The sequence below is a fragment of the Caretta caretta genome, chromosome 11 (assembly GCF_965140235.1).
Source record: "Caretta caretta isolate rCarCar2 chromosome 11, rCarCar1.hap1, whole genome shotgun sequence".
Lineage (NCBI taxonomy): Eukaryota > Metazoa > Chordata > Testudines > Cheloniidae > Caretta > Caretta caretta.
Window position 1 is genome coordinate 4,862,938 of NC_134216.1, and position 15,815 is coordinate 4,878,752.

At 40.6% G+C, this 15,815-nt stretch overlaps 1 protein-coding gene across 1 annotated transcript in view; it reads right to left on the reverse strand.

The window, feature by feature from the left end:
• The window catches only part of XRCC5 (X-ray repair cross complementing 5), a 78,094-nt gene that overhangs the window by 47,658 nt on the left and 14,621 nt on the right, over positions 1–15,815 (reverse strand). Inside the window, exons 7-12 of the mRNA XM_048869315.2 lie at positions 15,130–15,244; positions 13,701–13,839; positions 7,862–7,974; positions 4,356–4,418; positions 3,196–3,333; positions 138–228 (exon numbers count right to left, since the gene is read on the reverse strand). Coding sequence (XP_048725272.1) covers positions 138–228; positions 3,196–3,333; positions 4,356–4,418; positions 7,862–7,974; positions 13,701–13,839; positions 15,130–15,244 — 659 coding nt within the window. The remainder of the gene's footprint in view (positions 1–137; positions 229–3,195; positions 3,334–4,355; positions 4,419–7,861; positions 7,975–13,700; positions 13,840–15,129; positions 15,245–15,815) is intronic.

Consider the following 15,815-nt stretch of genomic DNA (forward strand, 5'->3'; position numbering starts at 1 on the left):
GTTCTGATGAGCTGACCAAAATGACTTTTTCCAAACCAGATTATGTTTTCAAGGGAAAGTCAAACATTCCATGTATTTTAAGAGTGACTTAAAGATATGGTATTAGACTGCAGCCAATCAGTAAGGACCTAACTCACCTGTAGGAGCGTACTTTTTATTGTTTTTCAAAGAGGAAAACATGTATTGTCGTAAGTCCTCCATGTAGGGTAACTGCACATATATCAGACACTAAGGGGGGAAAAACAAAAGAGAAGAAAGTGAACTTGAAGTGAAAATTCAAAGTTAGTCCCAGAAGTAAGGGCAGCAGAAGTATAAGGAAATCAGAAATCTAGAAACTGTACAAAGTGAAATAGTCTGATTTACTAAAAACTGTGGTACAATACAAATGTTAAGTACAATATTTAACATAATTATTACTTTCACCAATATGAGGATGATTAAAAAAATTGGGTCAGTAATGCTCCAGCCATTTATGAGACCTATTGGCTCACCTGGTCCATCATCCTGCTAGTTTAGGATTGTTGCCTACAACTCTGTCCAGACCAGCTTTAAATATGCCATGCAATGGAGCTTTCATCACTGCCCGTGAGAGACTGCTCTGTAGCCGACTCCATCTTACCATCAGAAAAAGATGTTTTTGACTTTCCCTGCCTAAATTTTGTTTATTCACATACCTCCTCCAGCTCATGGCACCCGAAATAATTCTTTTCCATCCTTGATGTTTATACCCTTTAAAAATACAAAGACTTATGTCCACCCCCACCGTAGTCACTGCTTAGCCAACCTATACATATTTAGCTCTCTGAACAGTCTCTCACAAGTAAGATCACTGGAGACATATGCTGCAGAAATTCTGCAATATTGTACAGCTTTTAGGGGCTCACTGGGGATTTTTTTATATTTCAATGTGTGGGTGCGGGTGTGTGTAATGTAAAGCATTCATTTTTTTTTAAAAACTACACTTCTAGCCCTTCTGGTTTCAAAGGAAACCTTCCCAAATGCAATGTGAAACAATCCGGCACTATCTTCCAGAGTCTATAGACTAACTCAAACAATATCTCTGAGAGGCATGAAATAAAGAAAATGTAGAATCATAGAAACGTAGGGCTGGGAGGGTCCTTGAGAAGTCATAGAATCATAGGACTGGAAGGGACCTCAAAAGGTCATCTAGTCCAGTCCCCTGCACTCATGGCAGGACTAAGTATTATCTAGACCAGTGGTGGGCAACCTGCGGCCTATCAGGGTAATCCACTGGTGGGCCGCGAGACAGGTTGCACAGTGGCCTGCAGCTCCCAGTGGCCACGGTTCGCCACTCCCAGCCAATGGGAGCTACAGGAAGTAGTGTGGGCTGGCGTGCCGAAGGTTGCCGACCACGGAACTAGACAGTGGGGAGTCTTGAGTTCACCCATTCCAGTCATAAAGCTTGGGCACACCATAAGCTTGGAGCTGCTGAGCTAGTAAAACACACTAATCAAAAGTGATGGCCAGTGCTGTTGTCTCACACCTTCTCCATAACTTGAAGACCAGAACTGAGAAGATGACTAGACAGAAGGGTCAGAAAGAGGTCTTTCTAAATGTCTCACAAAGCCCTGCCACTCTACCGCTATCATTCCCATATATTAAAGAAGAAATAAACAAGGCCCTCATGGCCATTAGAAGTGCTAAAGCTGCTGGAAAGGCCCATATTTACCAAAAATTCCTTAAGAATTTGGAACCAAACGGACAACCAAGGTTCACAGACCTAGTCCCTGCATTACATTCAAGATAAAGATCCCAAAAAGCTGATTTAAGGTTGTAGTCATTACCCTCCTCAAACATGGGAAACCAACAAATGATGCCACCAGCCATCATCCAAAGGCACGCCTCTCCACAATTTGCAAGTTAATGGAGAGGGTCTTACTGGTCCATCTCACTCCATCTTTGAGGCCACCCTGCCAAAGGAACAGGCTGGTTTCAGATCAGGATGGAGTTGCTACAACCAGGATCTTGCCATTACTAGTCACACTGAAGCTGGCTTCCAGTGGAATCTAAAAACCGGAACAGTGGTGATAGATTTATCGACCACCTACGACACGCAAGTCTTCAAGTCCAGCCCCCATTCAATTCAATGGGATGTCAAATAAAAAACTTAATGACAACAACATTAAATGTCAACTATTTCACTGCTGATTACTTTAGCACAAACTTCCCACTCATGTGCTTTATTCAGTGCAGCAAGATATGTCTGAAAACCCTTTTGACAGCTATTAGATCCACATTCTGCATTAACATGCATCCTATAGCGCTACATGGAGTATAAATCAGTGAACAATCTGACCACAACTTTTAAAGTTGCAAATACTGAATTTTTTTCTTGTCCCCTCCCTTCTTGATTGCTTTGCTATGAAAAGAAAATCAAATGTCTGACTGAAGATCTAGAGCATGGGTTTTCAACCAGGGGCTGTGAACAAGTTCTAGCAGGTTCATGGCCACCTCCCTTTCTTTATAGCTAGGATGGCAATGAGGTCCTGAAACATTTTTCAGTTATAAGAGGTTCATGGTATGGAAAAGGTTGAGAACCAATGATATGGGGGAATTCAAAGATCTGGGGGGAAGACAGATGTCAGAGAGGTGAGGGGGACATTTTTAAAAATAAAATAGGGTAAAATAAAAGTCATTATTATTAAAACTATACAATAAAGACACACATTTAAACATACCGTTTTGTTCTACCATGTGCACTTGCAGTGAGATCACTCTAAAGAATATCCCAAACCCTGCAAATCTCCCCCCAAATTTCACAGATTCTGGGGCGGGGGGGGGGGGGGGGGGAATATAGCAAAAGTTAACAACATTTCTAGCAGAGCTCTACTGGTTCTAGTCTCAATTATTTCTTCCAGCATCTAAATGATTTTAACTAGCTGCTCAGAATTCCCAATTTCTTAGTATTTTGTTGGTATTTAGATGCCCAGAAAACACTGCAATAGTCCAGATATGGTCTCATCACAGATCTATAGTAAAACGAGATTATCTCCTTGCTCTGTGTCTTGATGTCTCTGTGCCCAACCCAAAATTACGCTGGCCTCTTTTCCTGCCTTATCATACTGCAAACTCATATGTAATTTGCTGTGTTGTGAAACTTCATAAATTAATGTTTGCAAACAATGGATTTAGAGACTCTCTGAAGAAAGGCATTATATAAGGTCAAAATGTTACCTCATATGCATCCTTGATACATGGAAAGGCTACGCCAACCTGAGGATTAGATCTTCTGTCATAAGCATAACGCACTATGGCCACTACATCCAACTCATCCAAAGCATGAATCAGGGCAGAAAGAGCAACTGCTGCAGCCTGTCAAGAAAGAGCTGCAAGTTCATACAAGCCCTCGTTAAAAGCTATTCAGACCAACTTTCACACTGAATCCAAAAGCACTGGCGAGGACGTCTCCACTTTTAGTCAGCAGCTTGACTTAAACACCACCTTTTTACCTCCAAAAGACACAGCAATAGGCACAGTTCAAATCTGGTCATGACAATGGATATATTAAAAAGTAGGGACTATCTTTAGATCCTGTTCATATCACCATTTCAAAACAAACATGGAAAGGGTTCTAAGTGAAACTGCAGGATAGAAAGGAAAGAAGAAATGGTACTTTCAGGGCTTTGTTTTTGAAGTTTCTATTTTCTTGAATGTTGAGAGTAGACCCAGATTTCATTTTAAATGTGAGAGAGACTGAGTGCAGGGACATTACATAGTTACCAGTGAACAAAAGGTTAAACCTCAAGTCAGGTTCCCTGTCCCCTTGCACAGATGTTCAGAGGGAGGACTATAAAATGGCTGCTAGGAAGTAATAAGGCTTGCTTGAACCCCAAGTTGGAGAGTTTTGGCTCCTTTTCTGGTTATAGTAATTTATTTTCCTTTTTCCTCATAATCATTAGCCCTTGAAGGGAAAGAAACCTTGCTGACTGCCTCTGTATTTTTTTCTACTGAGGTTTTACATCAGCTTGCAACATTTCAAACTTTGAAAAAAATACAAACCACACTTTGCATTCCCCATGAGACAGTCTGAGATACAATGATCCACATAAAATCAACCCACCATTTACAAACACTTGTAGCCTTCCCAGGTATAATTAAACAACAGTGAAACTTACAAATTTCTCATTTCTGATTGGACACATGATATTCATTTTTGGCTCAATTCAGCTCCCATTGACCTCTATGAGAGCTGGATCTGGACCTTTGTAAGTTGCATAGTGAAGAATGTATTTGTTTTAGTAACATCAAAGGACCCCTACACCATCATTACTGCCAGACTCATTACCATTAATTCACAGTGAGCCCCCACTCAACTTAAAATTAATTTATCTTACCTCATCATCTTTTGCTGCAAAGACCTTCAGAACCTGGTTGCCCATGTAGTGATGCCTCTGGATCTATAAATTAAAGTTTCTAAAATTATTAGTTTTGATCTAAAACAAATGTCATTTTTAATTGTACCAACTAATTAATTCTACACTAGAAGAAACAAACATAATACCCACATGTAAGGACAGAGCATTTAATTACTATGTACGGTAGATATAAAACTTATATGTTGCTCTGTTTCCATTTACCACACAACGTGGAACACTACTCATATTTTGCAGTATTCATCAGAGAACTGCCATTCTATCAAATGATGTTTGGAAGGTGCTGCACTAGCCTTATTAGTCTGTATGGAGAGTGGCAGTGGTTGCCAAAGGGAAAATTACATTTCACTGGGACAGATACGATTCAGCATCCACATTTTGCTTTTACAACCTGGCAAAATTCTCAGTCTGAGATCAGACTTGAACTAACAAATTCCAGGATATGTGGTAGCCATTGCTAGGTATGAATGGGCAATAAAGAAATGAAATACTGGGCTCATGGAACATTTGTCTTGGGGTGAACAGTTCTACATGTTATTTAATACTATTTAGAAAGTTACAGACAAGATTAAAGCATGCTTGGTACTGTTTCTCTTCAGTATGTTAAAAACCTTTGAATGTGTGGATAATAAGGCTCCTGGATGTAGATTTGGAGGCAGATGTTCAGCAGCTGTAAACTGTCGTAACCCCATTTAAGTCAATGACAATTTATGCCAGATGAGGATCTGACCTTCAGAAATCAGCACCATTCCTGAAGTTCTTGAAGTCAACCTGTTGTACCTACTATTATTCCTTCCTATTTGTCTTTAGGAGCTGAAATACTATGGTGTCGAGCATCACATATACCTAGATATATATGTCGCTGCATTTTCTTTGGTTTGCCAACTAACATCTCCTTTCTGTATTTTAAAGTCTTCTATGATTTCTTGATTTACATGGTATTGCTTATAAATTAAAAATCAAAGTTTAAAAAACAGTAATAAGAAGATGCCTTATGATCTTCTTTCCTGAGGGATGCGAATGACTGAAAAAGCTGCTTCGGTACATTGAGAAAATGATATAAAGTGGGTTTATTCCCTCTTTAATCCTGTATTTGGAACTGCTCCAGTTTCTCTGGTTAATATGCTGCATGCAGTATGCTGCACTGGAAAAGGAGGGGAGGAGCAGATCCAATGGCTGAGGAGGAGGAGCCACCTGTCTCAAGGCAGGGAAGTTCATGGCCACTGCACCCAGGTAGACGGCAGAGTAGGGTGGTGGAAGCCAGGGACTCCTTTCTGAGAGGGCGGAAGCACCCATCCGCCAGTGTGACACGATGTCCCAGGAGGTGTGCTGCCTGCTGGAGCCCGCATCTAAGACGTTACAGAAAGGTTACTGAGGCTCAGCTATCCCTCTGACCACTACTCCCACACTGCTCATTCATGTGGGCACCAAATAATTCTGTCAGGTCTGACCATGAGAAGATCAGTAGTGACTACAGGGCTCTCAGAGTGAAGGTGAAGGAGTCAGGGGTGCAGGCTGTGTTCTTGTACATCCTCCTGGCTGAGGGTAAGGGCCCAGGCAGGAATATGTGTATTCTGGAAATGAATGCATGGCTGCGCGAACAGTGTTGACGGGAAGGCTTTGGCTTTCTTGATCATAGCATGCTGTTCTGGGAAGGAAGACTGCTGGGAAGAGATGGGACCCATCTGACCAAGAAGAGGAAAAGCATCTTTACACAACAACTCATCAACTTAACAAGGAGGGCTTTAAACTAGGTTCTAAAGGGGCAAATCAGGAGGAGATGGTAGATGAGGCCTTTCTAGAACAAATAAGGGACTTTAGCTACTCAGAATCTTGAACTGGACTCAGAACAGGATAAGTAACTAATGTAGTTCTGTGAAGAGCTAGCGCAGTGTGTTCCCACTGGTCTGTTTTAGTAGAAAGGCAGCTTTCTAAAGCAGAAGCTTTACTTTCTGGGTGCCCACATGATCAGACCGTGTTATAATAATCCAGTCTGGAGGTGATTAAGGGATGGGCTGTTGTAACTAGATTCTCACGTGAAAGGAAATGGCACAAACTCCTGTCTAGCCAAAGATGTTTTGGGCCACTGCTGTTATAAAAGAGTTCATGGACACATCTAGCAAGATTGAGGCTGAGCACCTGTGGACAATAGAGGGATGGTTGCAGCGTCTGACAGCTTTCTATGTATTGCCCTCTGCCGACCAGCATCACCTCTGTTTTTCATGGTGATGGCTAATGATCCTTCTGCTTTTCATCCAGGTCCCTATTTTGTCAAGGCACTGTATCATCTGGGAGACTTGACAAGACAGAGAAGTAGATTTGGGAGCATTCAGCATTCTGCTAGCACTGAGGCTCAGTATCTTATGATCCCCCCAATGACTTCACCATGGATAGTGAATAAAAGAAGCAACCTGACTGAGCCCTGTGGGACTCCAGGAGGATGCGTAGATGCCCATAACCACTATCAGGGATTTCCTGGAAAGGGAAGAGTAGTGCCAGCTTAAAATTTACTGCTTTCATGTGTATGCGTATGTGTATATTCCATTTTTAGAACATGAGGCAAGATATCTCGTTGTCCAGGACTTCCCAAATGATTAAATCCTGCTTTCCTAGCTGATTGTCGAAGTTGTAGATAGCAGGAAGGCAAAGTGTTTGGTTTCTTACTGAGATAGGGAATGTCTCATTTTAAGCCTTGTAAGGCTCCCAGATGCCATGGTGATGAATGGCCAAATGAATGCTTCCAATAAAAAGAGTTAGAATATATCCACAAACACTCTTTAATGTCTCTCTATAGTGTATGTATCTACTTTTAAAAGATATATAATAATCTTCCTACATTTACTGCTTCTGAGCCCTAATTTTGTGAACCAATCACTACATTTAATTTTTTGTTACTTTAATGAAAACAAGAGGAAAACCACAGCTCTTAACTTAATCCTAAAAGAGTTAGAATTAAGACACTTAGCTTCCAAGAGTTCTCAAACATTGGTGAGCTTCTATTGGTAGTACAGTGAAATAAACACACAGACTTGGACAAAGCCAGAGGATTTTGTGCAGGGAACTATCCAGGGACTGGGAAAGGAGGAATCCACTTCCTTGCCACTGGCAGAGGGTGGGGCAATTCTGAAGCTTCTTCTTCAACCACTACTTCAGCTCCTGAGCTAAAGTAGGGATTGCAATACATCCGCCACCCCTACGTGAGGATTTGTGACCACTGGCTCTGTATAATTATGAGCCAGAGGCCACAATGATGAACCTTGCTCAAATGCCCCCTTTATAGTGACCTTTGTGGAGTCCAGATCCACTGGACCCAGCAAATGTGAACTGTCCCTGCACACCTAATAACAGCCACCCACACAACATGCACCTGTTCACTGGAGCATAATACAGCATCATTGTCCCCGGTGACTCTGACCTGTATTCAACAGTTATCCAGTAATTGAGTGGGAAGAAGTTCAATACTGCACCTGAGATGATCTGCTGAATCCTAGTACAGAAAAACACTTTGCTTCGGTTTTGTATTTCATTTGCTCCTCATCTACTTTGGAGAAAGGAACTATATCGCTCCCATAGCAGAACCCTGGAGAAGAAGAGATGAGCATCTGCTAAGCATAAGGGCCTACATTTCTTACACTGAAATTAGCACTCTGAATATTTTAACAATGCATGCATGCCCCACAGCTATACCCCATACGATTAATTTTGTAATTTATATCAAATTACTTTCTCTTAACAAAATAATCACACACTCCATAGACACAATTTGCAAATCACAAAAAAACAGTTACACTTCTTGTGCATCATTTTACATAATGTACCTACTTTTGCAGATATCAGAAAGAAAAAAATATTTACTTATCACACTGCCCAACACCTTATACTCACAAAACAATACTCAGTGAAAAGAGCATGAGCACTCCTTGCAAATAAAAATAGCAAAAACATAACACAAATCAGCAGGGGACTCAAAGAAAGGAATCCACAAAAAATTCAGAGACCAAGTGCCATTAAAATGGATATTAAAGAACTACTGATGCCTCATGGAAAAGCAAAAACCTTTCTATAAAGAGAGACTAGTTGATCTAGTGTTTATTTCTGTATTTGGCTTCCTTTGCTTGTTATTACTAGGGATATTTGCATGAAATCAGGATCTTTGTTTCCTAGGAGCATATCACCTGGTTCGTGCTGCTTATTCCCCAATCTGAAGTTACAATATTCTGCTTGCAATACCACAATTAGCTTCTGTTTAGCTGATGATGCTGTCAGAGCCTGAGGATGATGTCTTCAGGTGGGGAATAAACACCAGAAGCAATGAACATCCCAAAATGAAGAACTTGTTTCCATGTACACTTCCTTAGGAATTTGAAAAGAAAATGAAAAAGCAAAACTCAAAAAACATGCTCAATGTGCAGAATACTCTGTAAACAGAATGTTCTTCAACAATATCTATGAAACATCAGGAGTTCTTTAACTGCAGTTGAACGTCAGGCCACTGGGTGAAGACATCTTTGGTCTCTTTAGTTTACTTTGATATTGGAATCAAAAGTAAATTGTATCTATTTACTACTGCTTTTCTCTGAATAAAGTATCTGACAGGCATTCACAGATCAGGACTTCAGCAGAAGGAGGTCAGGAATGCTCAAAGATTTCTAGAATGTTCTGACCCTGCTTGAGGAAGCAGGCAGCAGCTTTGGTGTGAGGAAGGATCAAGAGTGTTTCAATATATTGTAACATATCGTAGCCTTGTTACCAAGATTTTAAACTTCTAGCCTCTTTTTTTAAAATATGCTGTAGCTCAACCACAACATGTGGGTGTGGTGCAGGAATCGCTCTCTAAAATCCCATTGTTATGATGGAGGTCAGATTAGATTATCATAATGGTCAGTTCTGGCCTTAAAGTCTATTAATCAAATCCCAAAATATAAAAACTATCCAGAGGTGAGTTAGTTTAGATCCAAGGACAGTGCCATCTTAGAGAACAACTACTAACAGGCAAATAAATGTACCCCCCGCTCTACTAAGTCTACATGGATAGATCCATATTTAAGACCCAATCCTGCTCTCACTGAAGACATGGCGATTACAAACTCATCTGAAACATTTAAGCATACTGAAGGAAATAGAAAGTGTCCCCAAATTAACTGGAGTGATGGCAATAATTTAGCAGGAAAAGATGCTGTGGAATTCGAAGAGAACCCTACCTAAAATCTACCGTATAAGCGGATTTTTTTTAAGTTTGAAATTATGAAACATGCACAGAACACTAAATTAACATTACTTACTAGCTTTTTTCCTAACTACATCATCTCTGCTTAAAGAGACACAGTCAACTTAAAATCACACAGATGTATGAACATTTTTAACCTACCACACCGGACCCTCGCTAGAACATGGGATTTGGGATCCATGCCAAGTACCGCGTTATAGCAGCGACTGCGTTAAAATGAAATTACTGTACACAGTAAATGTCACATCCATAAAGTATAGAAAACCTTAGAAAATAAACTCCTACTTGACGGAAACAATAAACGAGGAAAAAAGTGTTGCTTTATGAGAGATTTAAAGTCGATATTACAATAAACTAGTCTAGTTTTTCTTTAAAAAGTCGGTGAGTTGCTTTTGCTTCTTGCTGCTGTGCTGCTTCCACTTAGCAAACTGCAAAAGGCTACGTAGCTGCATGATTTTTATAGACTCAACGTCTTGCGCCTAAAACCATCTCAAAGCAGTCTCTAAGCCAGCTACAGTCGCAGTTGATGTTGGAACGACGTCCACTTCATCTTCCTCTTCTTCTTCCACGACGAAAGCCAATTCTTCAGCTTCTGGAATGTTGTTTGGTCGTACGGCCTGAAGAATTTGGTCATCCGTTAGACTTTCAGCAACGGGACAAAATTCTTCTGCTTCATCGTCACCTCTTATCCGGGACACGATATTCTGTGGCAGAACAGTTACCCCGAGCCCGGACAGTTGCTGGCACAGCTCCTGCATCCACTCCATGTCTGTTCTTCCAACTTCCTCCTCTGTAAATCCCTCAAAGTTGAATTCCTTGTCAGACTGTCATCTGCTTTCTTCATTTTCTTCCAGGAGCAGGTGGCCAAACGACTCTCTCAGTCCCACCATCCAACAGCGGTTTATCGTTTCAGTCCGTAATAAATTCCAGGAATTGCCGCCAATGTAAAAGGATTCTTTTATAGTCAACTTCTTCAGAAAATCGGTGACAGACAACTTGCTTTCTATCATTTGTCATACCAAGTTCTGTCGATAGGGCTGCTTAAAAATGGCGATAACACCTTGATCAAGCGGCTGGATTCTGGAAGTCGTGTTTTCAGGTAAGTATTCAACCCATATTTTACCGTCACCGGTTCTGAGTCTTTTGGCCGGAGGATGCACTGGACGGTTGTCTAGCAAAAGAATGGCCTTTTCGTCTAAGCATTTTGCCCGCAAATGCTTTCGCACATAAGGGACAAATTCAGTGAAGAACCATTGTTCAAAAATCTCTCTGGTCATCCAGGAATTTTTGGAGTTCTTGTACGAAAACAGCACGCAATTCACATTTACGTGATGAAAGCACTGAGGCATGAGAGACTTTCCAATGCACAATGGTTTTAATTTATGCTTGCCTGTTGCATTCACACAAAACAATGAAGTAAGGCAATCTTTTGCCTGTTTATATCCTTCTTTCTTATGTTCATCTGTTCTGATAGCCAGGGTTTTATCGGGCAACATTTTATAATAAATTCCTGTTTCATCTGCATTGTAAACCTGTTCCACCGAGTAACCCTCTGCCTGTAAAATTTCCCTCAGCTTTGCAGGGTACGATTGCGCGTCGTCGTCGTCAGAGCGTTTTTCTCCCGAAACTGCAATCCGAGAGATTCCGTGTCTTTTCTGAAATCACCATAGCCAACCTGAACTCACCTTAAAATTGCTGAATTTGCCATTAAGTTCCCAGTCGAATTTTTCCGCTTGCATGGCTATAAGCGGACCAGAGATCAGAATGCCTTTCTGCTGTTCTTTCACAAACCACATGTACACCACAGAATCAAGATCAGCATCATTCGCTAAACAGGCTTGTTTTCTTTGAAGGCCATGCTCTTCATCCAGGTTATGAATGCAAGTTCCAAGCTTGGCAGCATTCTTTAGCCATCCACGAAAGGTGGACTCGTTAATGCCAATATCGCGGTTAATCTTTGCCTGGGTTTCGCCATTTCTAAGTTGTTCGAGAGCGTCCAATTTCTCCTGCACTGAGTAAGCCTTCCTTTTGCCCGACATTTTTGACATCTTTCTAAAGATAAATACAGTACTGTACCTGTAAATTATTATTACATTTGTATGGTGTTCTAGGCCTACAGCAATTGTTTTAGGGCTTGTCTACACTACAGCGGGGGGTCGATCTAAGATATGCAACTTCAGCTACATGAATAGCTGACGCTCTCCCATCGACTGCGCTTGCGCTCCTCGTTCTGGTGGCGTATTAGAGTTGACAGGAGAGCGCTCAGCAGTCGATTTATCGCGTCTATACTCAAAAAAATTGTACTCTACTGTCCTTAAATTTGGGATCCATGGCCGCGACCATGTTATATCCGAATTCGCATTATATAGACGCGTGTTCTAGCAAGGGTCCGGTGTATTGTTACAAACAACACCTAAGATTACTACAATTAAAGGAGTTGAGAAAAAAAAATATTTCTATTTTTTCATTTTACTTGGTGCACTTGATCTTCTGTAGTCATATGCACTGTCTCCCCTGTATAATTATTCTATTTCGCCCATTTGTGTAAGACTTTTAAATAGCATCAAGAGAAAGAAACATTTTTTAAAATAGCAAAATGTGACTGCGTACCCTCAAAAATGTATATGGGTGTGTCCACATAGCAACTAGACACCCACGGCTGGCCCGTGCCAGCCGACTTGGGCTTGTGGCTCTGTTTCATTGCTGTGTAGGCTTCCAGGCTCAGGCTGGAGCCCAAGCTCTGGGATCCTCCCACCTCACAGGGTCCTAGAGCCCAGTCTCCACCCCAAGCCCGGAAGTCTACACAGCAATGAAACAGCCCCACAAGCCCGGGCCAGCTGCGGGTTTTTCTTTGCTGGGTAGACATACCCAGGGAGACTGAGAAGCAGATATTGCCCTTGAAACAATTTTTAACTTAAATTTTTAAAAATGGACTGTATTTCAAGTTGAAGATGTGCCTTTATTCATCTAAGAAATTGAATTCTTTGCATTCAAAGACAAACTAAACTGTGCAAAACACAAATTTACATGCTGTGAGGGCTGTCCTGCATTCCGTCACTGTGGCACCTCAAACCTCCTTTTAGTCTAAATGGCAAAGCTAATTCTCAAACTTTTTCATGGTGAGAACCACATCTAACAGAGAGATTATCCCCTTAACACCCCCTTCTTTTCATCATCCCAGAGACCACAGCCCCTTCCATTCACAATTGCATAATATCCTTGTGGCACATACTTTTCCATGCAAGCAACTGCTATAACGGTAGGAAAGTATTTGATATATTTTTAGATATATTTTGATGCAATTTAACATCTGGAAACAAAAAAAGTCAGCACCCTCCACCAGCCCATCCACCATGAAGCACAAGTGCTCCACAGAGCACAGCTTGGGAACTGCTACACTGCCTTCTAGTTCCTACCTGGCATTATTATTATTGCAATATTAGAGTCCCGTGAAATTCTTTTTATTTTTTTATAATTTTGGGGTGGGAGGTTATTTTGTGTTATTTCGTGTCATACATTTTATCCACACAGGGGATGGATGGGGAGTGGAGAGGGTGCTGGGAATTCTGGGGCGAGGTGGGGATTGGAGAGTGAGCCCACCCCTCACTCACCCTGCAGTGGTGGCTCTGGTCCTGGCTTCCTGCTCTGGGTATTTGGACCTGGCGCACGGGGTCACAGCACTGCTCGGGTTTGGCCCAGCAACCCCGCCAGCCATCATACGCTGATCATGATGAAGTGGCAGTGCGACCTAGTGCACCAGGAGCCACAACTGCAGGATGAGGTTTTTTGTTTTATTTTGCTGTATCCATTTTTTGTTGTTGTTTTATTTTGTATTATTTTGTCTTTGTAAAAAACAGGCAGCTCTAGCTACAGTGGCAACAATATGAATTTTACAGATATACAAGATGACAAGCTCCCTACACCCAAGAGTTTACAATCTAAGGCCACAGTTAGCCTTCTAAATCCGTCTTTAGGCACCTAAGGGTGGGATTTTCAAATACATTTAAGTGACTTAGGAGAACAAGTCCTAAAATTTAAGCCTAAATGTCTTAAGAGGGCACAGAGAGAATAACCCATACCTTGAACAAGATCATCTTTCTGAACTTCTGTTTCATCGTCATCATCCAAGCAGTAGACAGTCTCTTTTTGCACATCTTCTTTTTTCAAGGTCTTGGCATCCACAAGAGTCCAGGACTTTTTCACCTTCTCTTCTGTGAGCTTTGTGTCAACATTGAAAGAAAAGAAATATTTAAATCTCATTTGGGGCTGGTCCCCTACCACAACATGAGAATCCATTCCTAGAATCATTTCTCCTGACCAAGTGCTGGGTCATTTTACCAATAAACAGCATTTGCTGAAAACAGCATTTGCTGCTCTGACCATTACTAGTGCTCTACTTATACTGACAATTCTCATTTCAGATTAAACAAATGGCTCTCATTTCCCTCCAACCCTTGCTGGTCTTGCCTATTTAAATTGTAAACTCTTTGGGGGTAGAGGCTGTCTCTTACTCTGCCTTAGTATAGTGCCTAGCACAACACCATACTCAAATAATTATAATAATTATTATTATAAATGAGGAGAAACAGGAAGCTGGCAAGGGAAGCCTATAGTGATTAGACCTTACCCAAGCCTAATAAATCCACCTTCTAGACACCAGGCATATTACTAAATTAGAGTCTTTCGCCTTGAAGCAACAGAATACTGAAGAGAATCCTATTTTTAGGTTCAGGTGATGAACCAGTTAAACTCTATTTCACCAAAATCACTTCAGTATCACTGAACTACATGGCTGCCCAGTTACTATTTACATGATAGGCAGCTGTGGTGTTACACGTTTTCCTACTTTTAAAATGTTTTTCCTCTTATTCTGTGTGAAAGACCCACACAAACAATAGGGGAAACAGACAGAACAGTGAAATTGACTATATGTAAGGTCCTGTCAAATTGCACAAAGCAAACACCGAAAAAAGAGAGAAAATATTTTCACTAACCTTTTAAAGTTATTAGAATCTTACATGTGACTTGTAACAACAGTAAGTAAAACACTTATGCCCACAAATGTGATTTCAAATTGAGGGTATCCTTATTACTATTTCTAAAAAAAAGTACAATTTCCCCTGAGAAATAAGGAAAATATTAAGCCTCATTCATTTCTGGGCATTTCAGAGACAGCCAATTGGAATGCTCCATGTGAATGCAGCACCCTAAGTCAGGTTTGTAAATTTTATACAATTAAATGTCACATTGTGGATAGGAATTACTTTCTCTTTCTGAATATTGTTAACTTTAATGCTTTAACATGCATGTCTAATATGGCAAAGTTATGGTTGCTGTGAGAACTATAACTTTAGATTTATTGGTTTTTGCGCATGTAAAATCTCACCATAATGTTTTCCTTCATCTAGCTTAAGGTATTTAATTTTCTTGTCTTTAAGGAAAAAATGAAGGTGCAGCTACCTATGCTCCTGCCAAAGTATACTTAAATATGTGATTTTAGTAACTTACTGATTTGTATGCCACAATCCTTATAGACAGATTAGAACCTATAGTTAGCTGGCAAGGCCAAGCCATAGGTCTTCTTTCGATTTTCTTAAACATTGAAAGACGCTCCAGGCTCTCTCTAAATTAAAGAATCAAAAAAAGAGAGATGAATTCTTCGATAAGCTAAAAAAACAATCCAGAAAATGCAATCTCCTCAGGAAAGGGTGGAAGCCCAACTGGCTTGGCTTGGATTGCACAAAGCACTAGAAAATAAACTACATAGAACATTCCTGTTACTGAACATAGTAAGAAGGGGGCAGAGAAGGTGACCTAGTAGGTGTTTTCCATCTAAAGTCTCTATGACATTAAGGTTAAAGACAGCATGTCAGTTCTTATGGGGAAGAAGAGATTACACAGTTGTTTAGGAAGCATTTTGCAGTTAGCTAACATTAACCCAATTAAGTAATTTAGCTAGCTGAACAGCCCAAATTACAAAAGACACCTCTCACTGGTAAGATGTTTCCTGGGCTGGAGATGAAAAAATAAAGAATCCTGTTTCAATTAACGTTATTTTGTTTGTTTGGTATTTAACACTCCACACATTTTTAATAAGTTGTTAATGAATACACACTCTTTTCGCAGCTCAGTTAGGATAAAATCAGCTACTTTGAATATCTCTCAGGCAAACAGCAGATAAAAAACCTCATAAG